Genomic DNA, 18,333 nt, shown 5'->3' with positions numbered 1-18,333 from the left:
TACAAACATAGAATTGAATTACGCCTGCCTGCCTGTCTATCAAATTTATATGCCACCCATCTTGATATCCAAATCAATTCTCTATTGATGAGAAAGGGAGGAAATCTTTTGACAAGGCTTTCACAAATGAAATAACTGCAAAGAACACATGGTAGAATGTAGCTTTGTTTCACCTTTTCTGGATTGGTATATGGCAGGAGTGGTGATCTGGTTAGCTACTGGCTACCATCTGTAATTTAAAAAAAAACAATTAAATCAAATTTAGCTTTTGCCATGTTTGAATTCAAGTTCCCAACAGGCAATTCAAGAATCAAGGGCAGCTAAAATAAAGAGCAGCAATCCTAAAATAATTGTACATATTTCTTTTACTTTGAAGGGCTGTGCGCTCCAAGATTAATCTTTAAAATAAACATAAAAGGAAGAATATGAATCTTAAAATTGTCCTTAAGCAGTTCTTGGACACAGTTGTTCTGGACAGCAAACAAGTTATATGTAAAATGATTTCTCTATTATAACGAATCAACTATGGTTTCTACATTTGCATTTATAGAAATAGGCTGAGATACATTTTACACGAGTTTTTGTTTAATGCTGTAGGGAAAGTATTCCAAGTATGGTTGCTTTGTTATTTCTGATCTCACTAATAAAGCATAAAAACAGTCTAATCATCATTTCTTGTTCATTGACAGAAACCCATCTGGTGGGGCTTCCAGATTCTCTGAATGCTGTTAGTAATATTAAATGTTCAAAAGTAGTGCCATAAACTTCTGTGCTTCAGTTTTACTATGCAGAAACGTTTTGAAAGTGTTACTTGATGTTTGTTCTTGTATTTTTCCTTATAACTGTACAGGGTTCCCAGTTTTAGTTCAGAAAAGATAGTGTGTTCCACTACTGAAGTTCGAAGTCCGTATCACTAAAGTGGTTTTAAGTGGCTTTTGAACTTAGATAAAATGAACGTAACATGAAACTGTGAAGCAAAGATGTGACATTACATGAACCTGGAAAGTGCCCTAGTGAATACAGTGTCCGATTTCTACAGCCATTCAAAATTACCCCCTGGCCTTGCCTATATCCTACAATCATTATGGATAAAATGCTGTTTAATATTCTATTTGCAAAGGTGGGACACAGAAATAATTTTCACCCAAAGTGCCCAAATTTTGATCATGTGAGTGTGGAGAGTGTGGTGATTATTTTAAGCATCAGGGCCAGTCATAAATCACCTTTTTTTTAAAGTTGTAGAAATTTTGAATGGTCACTAAATGAACGGTTATAAATTGAGGATTACTCTTCTTTTTATTTCTCATTAATCCTAGTTTGGCTTTCCATCTGATATAATTCAGCAGCCTCTGGTCTACTTTTACAGGTAGTCCTCAACTTATGACCACAATTGAGCCCAAAATTTATGCTGTTAAGTGAATTTGTCTCATGTTACAACTCTGTTAAGTGAACGACTGCAGTTGTTAAATTAGTAACACCATTGTTAAGTGAATCTGGGTTCTCCATTCTCTTTGCTTGTCGGATGGTCGCAAAATGACTCCTGAACACTGCAACTGTCATAAATACAAGTCAGTTGTTAAGCATCTGAATGTAAACCACGTGACCATGGGGATGCTGCAACGGTCATAAGTGTGAAAAATGGTCACAAGTCACTATTTTCAGTGCTGTTGTAACTTCGAACCATCACTAAATGAACTGTTGTAAGTAGTGATGGGTTTCAAATTTTTTACTACTGGTTCTGTGGGTGTGGCTTAGTGGGCATGGCATGGGCATGGCTTGGTGGGTGTGGCGGGGGAAAGATACTATAAAATCTCCATTCCCACCCCACTCCAGGGGAAGGATACTATAAAATCTCCATTCCCTCTCCAGTCCAGGCGAAGGATACTGCAAAATCTCCATTCCCTCTCCAATCCGGGCGAAGGATACTGCAAAATTCCCATTTCCTCCCAATCAGCTGGGACTTGGGAGGCAGAGAATAGATGGGGGTGGGGCCAGTCAGAATGTTTACTACCAGTTCTCCGAACTACTCAAAATATCTGCTACCGGTTCTCCAGAACTGGTCAGAACCTGCTGGAACCCACCTCTGGTTGTAAGTCAAGGACCACTTGTATTATGTGATTTACTGAAAGCTTATTTTTCCTGCATTTCTACAGGAGGTTTGCATCGGGCTAGCAGTGTTCCAGAGTATGTATATAAATTAGATGGAGTGGAAACAGACTTTGCTTCAAGACCATCTTTTGCAACTTCATATTATCAGTCTCATCAGGTAAGAAGGCTTTAATACATGAAGGTTTATATGAATGTAGATTAGATCTTATTTGGTTGCTTGAATAACTACTTATTATTAGTGAGAATGCCTATTGAGTTTTTCTCGGATTTTGCATTTAAAGTGCAAAGATCTTTTCACCATTATTATAAATTCAACAACTAGGCATGGTAGACGTCTATCTTAGTATCTCTCGATTTTAAACTTAGCATCTTTAAAATGTGTTGATTTCAACTCCCAGAATTCCCCAGCCAGTGAAATAAAAATATGGTTTTTTTTCTAAACCTCATCCAGTCTCCTCTTCTTTCCATTCCTTCTCTCTCAGCCCCTGTTTCTCCCTGTAGGCTTGGCAACACTAAAGGCTCTTATCTTTGCTCAAAAAATATTAAATTTGCCTCCATTTGATATCAGAGGAAACTATTTTGAAGCTTCACTGCAGCGCAGGGGAAGACTTAGGTTTTAAAAGGGGAAGAGAAATATCTCTGGTTCTAGTAGCATCTTCTAAACAGTTTACTGATACCATGTCTTTGTGTCAAGGCAATGGTGGGTTGCTACCAGTTCACCCCAGATCGGGCGAACTGGTAGCGGCAGTGGCGGGAGACTCCGCCCACCCACCCAGACGTCTCTGCGCTTAGGCAGAAGCATCACGTGCACGTCCACGAGCAAACTGGTAGCGACAGGATTTGAAACCCAGTACTGTGTCAAGGGTATGTTTGCTGTTAGAGTAGAAAGACATAAATTTAGTAGCTATGTACACATAGTCCTCAACATACAATTGGTTGCTTAGCAGCCATTCCAAGTTACAACAGACCCCAAAAGAGCTATTTACTCCCTGGATTTGAAGTTCTGATGTCCACCCCTCCTCCCATGGTCACATGTCTACATTTTAGGCTATATTTAGAGCTGTTTGTAGCAGCTCCCCCACAGTCACATGATCGTGATTTATGAAGATTTTTCCCGAAACCAGCATTTACTTCCAAATTCCAGCAGAAACGCTGTATAGCAAACAATGGGATTGCTGAATAACCACTGCAAAAAGATTGTAAAATTGGGTCTGGTCACATGGTGATCCACTATATGACCGTCACAACTTCCAACCGAAATTGTGGGCTCGATTATGGTTGTAAATCGAGGATTTATTTGTACATTGAAGAAATTTGGTTTCTCAGGTTGCAATCTTATACGCACTTATTTAATGTTACAACATACCATATTTGTCGGAGTATAAGACTCACTTTTCCCACCCCACAAAAAAGAGCATGAAAATCTGGGTGCGTCTTATACTCGGAATGTAGCCCTGCCCAGCCTTGCAAATGGAGATTTCAGAGACTGAAAGAAGCCTCTGAAAGAAGGTTCAGAAAAAAAGGCTCAGAAACGAAGCTTCAGAAAAAAAGGCTCTGAAAGGCTTTTATCTAAAATAATATGGCAAGCAACAAAAGAAGAATCAGTAAGTTCTAACCAAACTATGCTAACAAATCTGAAGAATGACACAATAACCAACAGATTGGAAGAGGTTAATCTACATACCAATACCAAAGAAAGGAGACTGAACAGAGTACAGATAGTTCTTCAGGATAAAAGCCTCCGAAAGAAGCTTCTGAAAAAAAGCCTTTTTTTCTGAAGCTCTGTTTTGGAGGCTTTCAGAGGCAGAAAAAAAAGTTTTTTTTCTGAAATGGAGTTTCAGAAGTTTCAGAGGCAGGAAAAAAAGCAAGGCACAGAGCTCACAACCAAGGAACCTGTTGCTTAAATTCACTTCTGGGAACAGCTGATTGGGGGTATTCCCGGAGGCCGATCCACCCATCAATCAGCTTTTTTCTTATTTTCCTCCCGAAAAACTAACGTGCGTCTTATACTGCGGTGCGTCTTATACTCCAAAAAATACAATACTTGACTTCTGAATAAACACATATAGGACTGCATTGTTAATTGCCTACTTTGCTTGCCAATGCTGACTCCATGTATTCATTACTGGCAAATAGTACATGCTGTGATTAAAGGACAGAAAGAAATATTATTTTATAACAATAATCATTTTAAATATTACAAATGAATCTTAGCTATATTGTCAAACCAAGGTAGAATCAAAACAGAAATATTTTAAAGAGTAAAAACTGCTCCCCCTTACAGTCTCCCTACCAGGAAGGAATTTAATCCTCATATCAGACTCTCGGGCTTCTGATTGCATGTAAGCCAAAAAGAAATTTGTCTTTGTTGTTATATTTTCCAAGGCATAGTGTGGATCCTGTAGACTCAAACATTTTGCATGGATTACATTGTCTGCCCTGGTTTTAATTACAATGTCTGCATTTATGTAATTGCTTGCTTTGCCTTGTCATTTCTCCACTATCGGTAATCTACTTTGCACCTGCCTAATTCCTCATGTAGAATTAAAAACTATTTCATCTATTTTTCATGCAAGGTTACAACAATTAGGTTACACTGGGGAGGGAAGAATAGGAATGTAATATAAGCCTGTGAGGAAACAGCAAACCGTGTTTTCTGTTTGGTACAAGGTAACTGAAATAACCTTGAAAACTGGATGGCTGCTTGTAGAGAGTAGTAATTTAATCTTGTAGGCATGATGCTCACATGTAATCATATTCCAGAAAGAAACACTGCATATGGAATGATGAAAGCTGAATGTAAGTAAAATGGGAATCAAAGATAGGATGATCAATGAATTTTACAGTCCTACACTTGTATATTCAGAGGAATGCTGGATTTTGGTTTCCTTTTCATCTACCTGATAGAAATCTTTGGGGTAGCCGTTATCTCTCAAAAAATCAATTTCAAACAATTTTGGGCTCCTAAAAAGGGAGTTTTCAAGTGAGTATTGTCCTGAGGGTCTTAGAGACCAGCAGAATATCAACACTAGAATTAAACCAGAAATATTAGCCAAGAATCATGTGAATAAAAGAAACCCCAGAAATTCCCAACTTTAAGCCTGGATTTTGTGTTGCTGTGCCAATATAGGAATCTATTTTTCAGCAAGAGAGAGAGAACTAAAGAGAGCTGAGGCTACTGATCCTTCTGTTTTGGGCGACTAGAATATGGAAATAACAAACTGGAGACTATCTAAATTCCCAATGGAAGATGAGAGAGATTGAGGTAGATAGATAGATGGTGTCTGGAAGATTCCAGCCTAATTTGATGGAGAAGGTATAGGGAAAATAATGTAAACAAGTATCAACAGACACTATGAGGATTTGAAATAAGAAGAAATGGAAGAATAAGGGCTAGGATGACCAAGGTCAAATACAAAGAGCCTGAGACTAGAAAAGTCTATTGCAGTAACAACACACAAATGTCACCCACCCAAAAGAAAAAAATATTTCTCAAACTATTAGAATGTTTAAGTCTTTGGGAAGCCTAATACCAAGTCTTCCCTTAATGAGAAGGAAAGTTTTGTGAACTGATTGGATGTAAATTCTAAGATCCCATTCCCACTCATTAATAAAACAGGCAGCCACCATATAAAATCCCATTCCCACTCATTAATAAAACTGCCAGCCATCTTATATGACTACTGTTTCCTGAAACACCTATCCAGTTTTTAGTTGTGTTCTCAGTGGGAGCCTGTTACCTACACACTTCACTCAAAGACTTCCTTGAGATTTGAGCCAATGAATAGGCTCATTCAACTGTGATTTGCCCAACCCAGTTCCTGATTTGGAAACACATTTCATGTTTCATCTGCATCTTGGTTCCTCTCTGTAGAACAAAAAAATGGATCGTGAACAAAGTGGGAACCATACTGAAGCATTCCTGAATATGTGATCTCAAACACATTAAGAAGGAATAGTTTCATTGCGATATTTGTAAATATTTTAAGGCAACACAATGACTTACACTTTCTATGCATATTTAGATGTTAAATGGGAGAAGAAATGAAAAGACACATATATACTTTAGCATATCTAAGTCTGTGCAAATAAAGTGTGTGTGTGTGTGTGTGTGTGTGTGTGTGTGTGTATTTTCTTTGGATTTAATCACCAGGAAAGTTATAAATTATAACTTGGGGTCTCATTGCATCTATTCTGGTTGCATACTTTAGTTTGTATAGGTAGTCCTCGACTTACAACCATTTGTTTAGTGACCGCTCAAAGTTATAATGGCATTAAAAAAGTGACTTATGACCGTTTTTCACACTACCATTGCAGCATCCCCATGGACACATGATCAAAAGCGCCAGTTGCACTTGGCAACTGGCATGTATTTATAACCGTTGCATTGTCCCAGAGTCATGTGATCATATTTTGCAACCATATGACAAGCAAAGTCAATGGGAAGCCAGAGTCACTTAACAACCATGTGACTAATTTATCAGCTGCAATGATTCACTTAACAACCATGGCAAGAAAGGTCATAAAATGGAAAAAACTCACCTGACAAATGTCTCGCTTAACAATAGAAATTTTGGACTCGATTGTGGCTGTAAATCGAAGATTATTTGTACTGTACCTATTCGTTATATTAACAATAAATTCTATACAACTATGTATTTCTTGAAATGAATATTTTCCACAGATTGAGACAAAAAAGACAAGTTTCCAAAAATATTCCTCCTCCTTCGTGAGACACTTCCAATTGATTGTGCTTTCCCTGGTTTTGTTTAATTTTACTTTGTTTACTTTAACAGATTGGCTCCCAAAGTAGCTATGAAAATGGCTGGGGTCCTCGCAGCCTCCCTTACAACTACAGGGCAATGGAAGAGAGGTTCCACAGACAGCCTTTGAAGAGATTGGAGGTTTCTCCTGAGAGCAGTCCCGAAAAGCCACTTCTCTTCCACACTGACATGCGCTATAACAGAGCTTTAACAGTTCGACAGAATGAGAACAAGAGAACCTGCGCCTTGCCACCAAGATATGCTCGTTCTGAAATCCTTGGCTACACAAGCCGCATTGCTTCAAGCAGAGGGCCCAGGCAGTTCTACATTGGGCCGACCAATGAGACCATGGTGGACTGTGTACCTTTCAGTCCAGGAATGCCACTGTATCAGCGTGTGGGGAATAGCCGGAGTCTGAGCAATCTTTTGGAGAAGGAGAATTATCTCACTTCTGGGACTGCGGTGGGCCAAGCCAGATCTTCTTTGCATTCCCAAGTTGGAACCCAGCATAGGCATTCGAGCTGGCAGCAGAACACCGTCAGAACCCAGAGCACGAAGGAAGCCTCCTTGGCAACTTCATTCGCTGAGGCAAATGGGAAGAGGATGACAATGACAGCGGCTATGGCTGCTGCTGGAGCAAATGGCATCGTTGAGCATGAAAGGATATCTGCCAGCAGATCTCAAATAGGGTATGTCTTTGAAGATGCACCACTATTAGCAATGCCCAAGACCAGGGTGTCAAACTCAATTTCATTGAGGGCTGCATCATGGTTGTGTTTAACCTCGGGGGCAGGGGGGGTTGATGAGCGTGGCCATGGTGGGAGTAGCTAGCTCGGCATTATTTTTGTCGGGTGCACCCGAGTTCCGTTTTCACTGGCAGAGGTTTGCAGGAAGCCACCACAGCCGAAAACGGAGCTCGGGAGGGTGACCCTCCTGAGCTCCGTTTTTGCTGGCAGAGGCACCGCGGGCCAGTCCTTTGCTGTTTCCAGGGCGGCCCCACGGGCCAGATCTAAGCACCCTGTGGGCCAGATCTGGCCCAGGGGCCTTGAGTTTGACATCCCTGCCCAAGACTATTCACCTGGCGGTAGTATTTTCGGTTCATAGCAAGACAGTATGTAGAACATAAAGGTCCTTTAGTCCTCCAAATGTTGAACACTATGTTAGTTAGAATTATGAACTCTAATTCCCAGAAGCTTAGTTCCCATGACCAATAGTGATGGATTCTAGGAAATGTAGTTCAGGAACATCTGGAGGACCACAGATGTTCTCCACCTATCTGGCATATGATACATTTTATATCCCCCTGGGCAGCAGAATTATGCCCACAATCCTTGCTTCTGCCTTCGTTCATCTTCACTTTTGAAATGCACAGTATAAGTGAGTCTGACTTTTCTACAATAGCATTTAGGCTTTTATACCACTTTGTAGTGGGTTACAGCCCTCTCTAAGTGGTTTACAGAGTCAGCATATTGCCCCCAACAATCTGGGTCTTCATTTTACAACCTGGGAAGGATGGAAGGCTGAATCAACCTTGAGACGGTCAGGGTTGAACTCCTGACAGCCAGCAGAATTAGATTTCAATACTGCATTCTAAACGTTGTGCCACCACTTTCTTTTCTGATTTTTGATAATGCAGAGAGATTGATTTTGGACAATTTTTGTTAATGAGTTTGTGGCTTATTCAACAAAGAATGGCTGGCAGAAATTATAATTTAGTACATTACAGGAAGCCAGCTAATATTCTTTGTAATGAGACCCATTGAACTAAATCAGACAGAATTCTGATAAATATGTGTTGTTAGAATTGGTTCATTTTCCAAAGGCAGAATGTTAGACTTTATTTTAATTCATGATTAACCACTAATTATCAGTTTAGTTGCTCACTTTTGGAATTCCTGCTGCATTCTACTGGTTCTTAGTGATTGACTTTGTATTTCCTGGAATTAAGTTTGGAGCTGTTAAGATATACAGTGTCAAGAAGATAGAAGGGGATAAAACAATAAAAAATATTTAAAACAAAGAAGATAGAAGGGGGCTATTCATGTAATATCAGGTCAGAACAGGTTTACTGAGTGAGCTAGTTCCAGCTATGGCAACAACTGGATTGAAGGTAACAGCTGAATCTTCTTGGCGATACCAGTGTTTGCTGACTCAAGATAGAAGCCATGTATCTCAATCCAGATACAAACAGCTGATAAATTTGAGACACGTAGAAAAAAGATGAGTACACCTTAAAAAATGTTTCTTGAAATAGCCTTTATTTTTCTTTACAAATTATTCTTGGCAGTTCTAAATAGGGAGTGATAAATAAAGCAACTAAGGCATAATTATCAGGGCTGCAAAGCCTAAATGACTGGGGTTGAATCTACCAATCAGATAGATAAAAATAAATTATTTTTTTAATCAAGTAATTTGCTAGTATACTTTATTTATTTTTATAAAGTTATTTTTAACAGAAGAAGAGTCATTCTCCTTTAAGAAAGAGGAAATCCCACTTCTCAGTATGTTTCTGATTGTGTTTCCTCCATGTGTTATGTCATATATTTAGGTTGGCACATCATGTATGAACCCACCCATTAAATAAAGAGAATTGTATTTAATCAAACCCAGGTAAATAACAGGAGTGGCTTTAGAGTAAGTTGCATGAGAAAACTAAGTTTAACAACATCTAGAGAGCTAAGGATCCCTAAATTTTACATATATTTGAAACTAAGCAGGAGAAGCCATGGAATAATTGAAACTGTTCCTCTTTAGCAATCACATATAATAATTATGAGAATAAAAAAAAGATATCATTGTGCACTTTCAATCCTTTAAAAGAAGGATGTAATATAATGTAGCAATGAGTAAATAACACACTTATTTGGATTAATAATAGTCCAGTCAAGAGGCTAGACAAATGGCTTGGAGATTTGTTAGAATAATTCATGGTCTGAATCTATAATTTGTCTATCATGGAAGTCAACTTATGGTACATCTTGCTAAATCTCAGAAGGATTCTGCTTCTTGATAGGCTTGTTAGGACTTGTTCTGTGCAGCAAAGAATTGTTAAATGTTTGGTTTCTATAGCTTGGTTTATATCCATCCATAGAAGCAAACTGTGGGCAAGGCTGATAACTTTAAAGGCAAATATTGCCATCATGTCTAATTATGTTCCAAGATTGCTATTCACTGATAAGAAGCAAATAGAAAGACTGAACTGATACACGATAGATGAAAGGCCATCAAAAATATCTCAGGGAAGTAAAGAAAACCTTTGTTGTATATCTGTGTGATCCTGGCAATTGTAGACCTCAGACTAAACTCGGGAATTATGTTAATTGAGAGTGGCTGGAAAAACAGACTCATGTTTGACTTATATAACAATGTAGTGCATAGATTATCATCATAGTTTTCCATAGGCACAGACAGAATCACATTGCCTTATGCAATGGATCTGCAATGGGACATCATGCTAGTTTAAATGCACAGAGCTGGCCCTATGGCAATTGAAGGTCTACCTTTCAAAAGAGAACAGCTGGGAAGGTTCAAGAGAAACCATGGGAAAGAGAATACTACTGATCCTACACCTGTACCTGCTCTCTGAGATAGCTAATATGCTTTGACTAGTAGTAAGGCTGGTTATTATAAAATGCTCCATCAAGATAGTTAGCGTGTGGGGATTTCTTCTTCTTGAAATCACCCAAAGGATTTTTCCTCTTTCTTGCTAGCTAGAGGCATCAGTACCTTCCAAGTAGTTGGAAGCTTATGGGAGTTAAATTCAATGCCTCTACTGTAATGAGTTTCAAGTTTGAAAGGCTACAGCAGTATGAAATTGGACAACAGTTTATAGAAAAGTATGTATGTTGTATATAATGACTTCATACAAGAGTGGTCTATGAAGGGATAGATCAAGTGCAGTCTGAAGTGCAAAATGGTTCTGCTTTATTATATATTGTCTAGAATTTTGGTTAGTTTTGGTTCAGTGTGATGTTGGGACTCAAACATTCATTGAACCCGTAAAACCCCATTCATATCCGGATCATATACACTTTGGGTCCTAGGGAGATTGTGGTTCTTGATATATTTTTCAAGTCCAATGTGGTCTTGAATTGACTGAATGCCCACATTATAAAGGAAAGTTATAAAGGAAAGAACAGTTATGTATGGGTAATGAACCTTTACCTCTGTTAATTTGAACTTTAATATCATAAATCTATCATCCTTTGTCCCCTGAAGATGACATTTAATGACAAAGCAGTTATTTTGCTAAAGTTTCTCGTAAAAAATCTGATGGCCTTTTAAAATACCACAAAACCAGCTGTTTTTAACCACTGTAGGTTCTGTTTGGGTCAGAGGTTAAACAGGTTCAGGTCTGCTTGGATGGGAGACCCCAAAGCAGTAGAAACTAAAGAAAATATCCCAGAAAAACCAAGATAGCTACATGGACACAATTATGTCAGACTCCTCTTCAAAAAGAGTTTATCTTTGCCTTCTCCTATTGATTTGGTATCTCTTTGTGTTTAACTCATCCAGGAATCCAGAAGGAGAGATGAACCTGGAGCGTGCAGTAAATATATTGCAAAATGAAAATCCTTTGTCCTCTCGAGTTCTTGCAGCAATTGTTTTTATACAGCACGAGAGTTTTCAGAGAGCAGAAGCCAGAAGGAAAGTGAGTGATAATTTTTTCTTCCTTTCTTCAGATTTTCAATACTTCTTGCATATAAAGTCTTGTGTATGAAATTGGTAGAGGAAAATAATGGGCCGAAAGGAATGGGAAAACATCCTGGATGAAATCCTGTGTGGCTATTAACTCATTTAGCTCCAGATGAGCCCCATTTTTTCAAAGGAATGCATGTAGAAGGGAAGATAGGAGCAGACATGAAACAAACAAGAAAATTAATTTTCAGGAGCAGTCAACCGAAATAAGCCCATATTGATGCCTAGCCAAACTTGGCTATTTTCAGAAAACTAAACAGTGTTGGATATGGTTGATAATTGGGATGGAACAGTTGCCACAAAATATCAAAATAATAGGCTAGATTGGTGATATAGGTAGTACTTAATTTACAACCACATTTGGTACAGAAATTTCCAACGTAAGTTGTTGCACGGTAGGTCAAGTTAGACCCAATTTTACAGCCATGTTTACAGCAGTTGCTAAGTGAATCATGCAGTTGTTAAGCAAATCCAACTTCCCCAATGGGAATTTTTTGCTGGAAAGTGACAGAAAAGGTTGCAAATTATAATCCCATGACTGCGGAAGGCTGTGGCCAGTTGTAAATGTGAGCCAATTTCCAAGCACTCAAATTGGGTTTGGGTGATGACAGCAATGGTGGAATGAGTAAATGAGTTGTAAGTGACAGTACAGGTCAAAAGTAACATTTCTCCAACAACATTGTAAGTTTGACCTGTAGTTTAATGGTCAGTCAAGGACTATCTGTAGACAGACAGACAGACAGGCTGATAGATATTTTGTGGAGGAAGGCATTTAGCAAATTACTTGTTGCCAAGAATTTATAGGAGGCTAACTTGAAGGAGATTTTACCTCTTTATTTGTAAGGTCTATCCAATATATACTGTATACAGTGTGTGTGTGTGTGTGTGTGTGTTTATGGGGAGAGGGAGGGAGCAGGGAGAGAGAGATGATAAAGATAGAGATATGAAACTCAAATACTTTGGCCACCTAATGAGAAGGAAGGACTCACTGGAGAAGAGCCTAATGCTGGGAAAGACTGAGGGCAAAAGAAGAAGGGGGTGACAGAGAATGAGATGGCTGGATGGAGTCATTGAAGCAGTAGGCGTGAGCTTAAATGGACTCCAGAGGATGGTAGAGGAACGTTGTCCATGGGATTGTGATGGGTCGGACATGACTTCGTTACTAACAGCAACAAATATAGAGATAGATTCATATGAATATATTTACATGGATTTTAAGATCAACTTTTGGTTAGCTTAATTAATTGATAAAAAACAGGCCTCCTTAATACATTCAAACTAAAAAAGACATACTTTTAAGAAAGAGCCAGTGTATTTCGATTCGGATTTGGATAGGGAGTTTCAGATCCAAGTATCCATTCTAACCACAGAGCTCACTAGGTGATTTAAGGCCTATCAGCCTTTGTTATTGTAATCTAGTACCCATGGTTGTGGTAGGAATAGAATAGCATGAGGGAAAGTCTCGCATAAAGTGTCTAAAGGGGAATGAGATATAAAAACTAAAATAAGTTTGGTCTTACCCCAAAAACCAACATTTTACTCTAGTGACTATGAACAATAACAAGAAGAGCCCATGGCCATCTGTTTTGCCACATGATTTCCCAGAGAACAGCCTGTATATTTATCCTACATGGTAGATATCTCTTGAAGCAAGGTCATCTTTCCTAGTCTTTCCTAGTGTCCTCTAATTTTTAGAAAATATAACTCCCAGCATCCGTCTATTTCGCCAACTTGACTGAGTTTTCTAGTGTTGTGAATTCTAATAGATCTGAAGGACATCAGATTGGGCTCCGCGGGCTCTTGACTGAAACATGTTTTCATTTATCAGTTTCCTGCCATAATAGGAGACAACGTCTAGCGCTCTCTATTGCTCCTTTATAAATAAAAAATGCCCTCACCTTCCCACAGGACTTTGGGCTGGAAATCTTTGAGGCACTTTCAGCCCACACGGTTCTGTACCTCTTGTTTCAGTTCTAAATTTGGCACCTCAACAGCTTTAAAAGAGTGTTATGAAACTGTTTGTACAAGGGCTTAACGTTATTTAGCAGCAATATCCTGCCCTAATAAAGCCTGAACTGCCTTCATATCTCAACAACTGATAAACACAGAGTAAATACTGATCATAGTGAAGTGTTGAGCATTCCCCAAACTATCAAAACAAATTCTCTTTCCTTCCTCTTTATCTCCTTTGCACTGAACACTTCATATCAATCAGAAAACTATTTATGCAGACCATTTACTGTAATATAATTTAGCAGAAATCTGGCTCAGAAAGTATTTTTTTTTAATTCAAGGATTCCATACTTCATGCCCTCTAGATAAATTAGACTTTCATAATACCTCATTCAAAACTGAAAAGCATTAGATGTACTTTTTTTTTTTTTAATTTGATTTATATGCCGCCCTTCTCCGGAGACTCAGGGCGGCTTACAATGCGTTAAGCAATAGCCTTCATACTTTTGTATATTTATACAAAGTCAACTTATTGCCCCCACAAACTGGGTCCTCATTTTACCTACCTTAGAAAGGATGGAAGGCTGAGTCAACCTTGAGCCTGGTAAGATTTGAACCTGCAGTAATTGCAGGCAGCTGTGTTAATAACAGGGTGCTTTAAACCACTGTACTACCAAGGCTCTGCACTACTTCTGCAATCTTCACTATTCAGCAATCTTGGTCCAGCAAAACGATCTGTCCGGACAGTTGTTAACTTCCTATGTGTTAATTATTCCTGGGTGTATGTTCCGTGAGGCCTTATTTTGTGGCCTTTATTTTAAAGTATGTGTTCTTCTTCTTGTTTCTAATCAATAGAAGAGTGATTTATAATTAACATTACATAAAATAACAATTTGAACGATTTGTGTTAATTGTCTGCCAATTTATTTGAAACTTGATGGTTTACTGAATTCAGTCTATTGGTTCTCTGTGGATTTCAATCATTGTTTATGGTAGCTAACATTGATGGGATTGAGTCCAATATGCTGAGTAAGCTAAATTGGAGAAAGCTGATAGAATGCTATCTAAAACCATCCAAGTTGGTATAGGAGATATATTCGGAGAAAGAGTTTTCCAGGATGGAAATGTTGAAATCAAAATAGAAAACTGCTACCCTGTTTCCCCCAAAATAAAACATACTAAGCCCAATCGGGCTTTTGAACGCATGGCTATAAGGCCAAGCGCTTATTTCAGGGTTCAAAAAAATATAAAATAGGGTCTTATTTTCGGGGAAACACGGTATCTAGTACCGAATATGAGAAGTATCAAGTAGCCTGCTACTGAGGACGTGGAAACCTTATAATGAAAAGGAGCTGAATTTAAACTCATAGGCACATAAGATGTGGACTGCAGCTCAATATCAGAGAGCAATCAACTGGTTGAAGGAACTACAGGTAGTTCTTGACTTACAACAGTTTCTTTAGGGACTGTTCGAAGTTACAATGGCACTGAAAAAAGTGACTTATGACCAGGGGTGGGATTCAGCCAGGTGAACCGGTAGTTACGGTCAGCGACTGGGCCCACCCACCCACCGTGGCACTATCCCGTCTTATACAATCGCTGTGTTTTTGATGCAGCGTGCATGTGTGCAAGGCACACGCGTGAGCAAAACTATCCCATCCTATGCAACTGCCATGTTTTTGATGCAGTGTGCATGTGCGCAAGGCACGTGGTCTCTCATTTTTTATTCTAGGCGAACCGGTTGTTAAATTATGTGAAGCCTACCTCTGCTTATGACTGTTTTTCACACAACTGTTTAGGCATTCCCATAGTCATGTGATCACAATTCAGATGCTGACTGACTCATAATTATGACAATTGTAATGTCTCGGGCTCATGTGATCCCCTTTGGCGTATTTCTGACAAGCAATGTCAATGGAGAAGCTAGATTCACTTAACAACCCTGTTACTAAATAAACAACTGCAGTGATTCACTTAATAAATGTGGCAAGAAAGATTGTAAAATGGGGCAAAGCTCATTTAACAAATGTCTCACTTTGCAACAGAAATATTGGGCTCAATTGTGGACATACTCTGAGGACTACCTGTACAGCATTCAGTAGAATTCATTTGCTTAGTTGTATCTTGCTGATTTCTTAGTAAGTCAAGCTAAGAGGAGTTTGGCAGCTAGTAATCATCAATTTGTTTTGTGCGGTGAGTTTCATAAGTTAATGACATCGTATATGATTATTAAATTAATATTGAGAAACCATCCCCACCCTGCTTTTTTCTTAAAATAGCATTGCACATAGATTTCATATATGAAGAATGAGGCACTACAGTATTGTGGGATAGCCTGTGACTTAAATATTCACTTTATGAACTAATGTCACCTTTATTTTGTTAAGCTGGCTAACTCTGATCCAAACTATTAGACGTATTCTTGTCTTTGAACATATATTAATAATCTTTCATGGGAGCCAATGGGTTGCCTTATGATCTTGCACAGCAAAAGACCTACAGAATGGAAGGAAGAGAATCATATTGAATAGAATAGAATAATATAGAATAATAACTTTATTGTCACTTTGAATGTACACTAATCAGCATACATTAAAATGAAATTTTGTTGCATACAGCTCTCAAAGGGTTACCACCTCCAATATACACTACATAAACATGGCTAACTAACTAATTAACTAAATAAATAAACAAATAAATAAATACAAAATTATGTATATACTCATATATATTATATGACACAGAGAAACAACACAGTCTAGTTCAGATGTATACATGTACATGGCAAGAAGAACGAATCTTGCAAGTTTACCAGAAGGATGGCATAGGGAACAAAGCTGTTACAGATTCTGGTATCCTGCTAGAAATACTTCGAAACCTCCTCCCAGAGGGGAGCAACAGAAACCAGTTGTGAAGTGGGCGTGTGGGGTCTCTAACAATGCTTTGAGCTCTAAGCACATACAGTAGTGCTTTTTTTTTTTTTTTTAAATTGATTTATATGCCGCCCGTCTCTGGAGACTCAGGGCGGTTTACAATGCGTTAAGCAATAGCCTTCATACTTTTGTATATTTATACAAAGTCAGCTTATTGCCCCCACAAACTGGGTCCTTATAAGCAGTATCCTGAAAAACGGGAAGCAAGCTTCCTAGAATCTTCTCAGCTGTCCTTACCACTTTCTGTATGGGCTTTCTATCTGAGGCACTGCTGCCACCAAACCAAACAGTGAGGCAGTTTGTTAAAAACGTTCTCAGTCGTGCCTCTGTAAAAAGTGACCAGGACAGAAGGAGAAAGATGTGCTCTCTTTTCATCCAACTCAGGAAATCGATGTGAATAAGTTATCTCAGGGATAGGCAAACTGATATGCAATACAGGTAGTCCTTGCTTACCAACCATTATGAAGTTATGAAAGTGCTGAAAAAATTAACCACCATTACAGTCAGTATATGTTGTCCTGTGCCTGACCTTTCTCACCCCACCCTATCATAGAGCAGACAGTTTGGAGAGGAAGAGATTTCAAGGGAGCTGTTTGCACAGCAGGCCTGCAGCTACCAGTCCCAGGTGTGATTGCATTGCTTTTGTTATGTACAAAGAGAAGTAAGCAGCACTCAAACATTGCAAAAGGTGGGAGAGTGGTTAAGATGCAAACAAAAGCCAAAGGTGTGAAACTGAGAACAATATCTTATCACGTTCCAGCCAAAAAACTCATTCAGGTCATGTAATTTCCTATTTAGAATGTAGAATTCTTTATTGGCCAAGTGTGATTAGACACACAAGGAATTTGTCTTCGGTGCATTTAGCAAACACTTTGCTTCGTGGTGGAGTTGCCAGTCTTAGTTAAGGTCATTAAGCAAGAACTACCTTTAAACATTTAGAGTATGGTGCCCAGACTCTCCTGCAAGCATGGTTAATGATTAGGGGAAATGTACTAAGCCACGCGGTGGCTCAGTGGCTAAAACGCTGAGCTTGTCGATCGAAAGGTTGGCAGTTCAGTGGTTCGAATTCCTAGTGCCGCATAATGGGGTGAGCTCCCGTTACTTGTCCCAGCTTCTGCCAACCTAGCAGTTCGAAAGCACGTAAAAAATGCAAGTAGAAAAATAGGGACCGCCTTTGGTGGGAAGGTAACAGCGTTCTGTGCACCTTTGATGTTTAGTCATGCCAGCCACATGGCCATGGAGCCGTCTTCGGACAGCGCTGGCTCTTTGGCTTTGAAACAGAGATTAACACCGCCCCCTAGAGCTGGGAACGACTAGCACATATGTGCAAGGGGAACCTTTACTAAGCCACATTTTGTTAGAACATCTCAGATGGTTTTTTTCTTGAATGAGTTTTGTCACTCAGGTACAAGTTTATTTTTTAAGAAAACTTTTGGGCAGTATAGTATCCTTAACTCGAGACACTGATTTCATCCAAATAAACCTTTGAGATAAAAACTTACCTGTTTAAAAATAAATGACCTTCTCTTCACAGGTGTATTCCCTAGTTGGTATTCCCAAACTTTTAGCGCTTCTGAATGTGCAGAATGAGGAAGTACAGAGGGCAGCGTGTGGAGCTTTAAGGAACCTGGTATATGAAGACAATGACAACAAATTGGAAGTGTCCGAGCAGAAAGGCATTTCAATCCTGCTGAGATTACTGCGACAAACCAGAGATGTGGAGACTAAAAAGCAAATTACAGGTAACTAATGAGAAACGGTTTCATAGTGCAATACAGATTGTAAAGCTGATATCCTGGTTTATTACACACACATGTTGTGCTGGGTTTAGTATGGGGGGTTCTCCGGTATCTTATAAAGCTTGGGAGAACAATTTT

The 18,333-nt window shown here is 38.9% G+C and overlaps 1 protein-coding gene across 1 annotated transcript in view; it reads left to right on the top strand.

Moving 5' to 3' along the window:
- The window catches only part of PKP2 (plakophilin 2), a 67,148-nt gene that overhangs the window by 14,260 nt on the left and 34,555 nt on the right, over positions 1-18,333 (top strand). The window contains exons 2-5 of the mRNA XM_034402680.3: positions 2,154-2,266; positions 6,906-7,561; positions 11,388-11,523; positions 17,991-18,198. Coding sequence (XP_034258571.2) covers positions 2,154-2,266; positions 6,906-7,561; positions 11,388-11,523; positions 17,991-18,198 — 1,113 coding nt within the window. The remainder of the gene's footprint in view (positions 1-2,153; positions 2,267-6,905; positions 7,562-11,387; positions 11,524-17,990; positions 18,199-18,333) is intronic.

Source organism: Pantherophis guttatus, chromosome 7, assembly GCF_059756535.1.
Source record: "Pantherophis guttatus breed Tessera chromosome 7, ASM5975653v1, whole genome shotgun sequence".
NCBI classification, from domain to species: Eukaryota; Metazoa; Chordata; class Lepidosauria; order Squamata; family Colubridae; genus Pantherophis; species Pantherophis guttatus.
The sequence above is the reverse complement of the archived record's forward strand: the minus strand, read 5'-3'. Positions and strand labels throughout refer to the sequence as shown.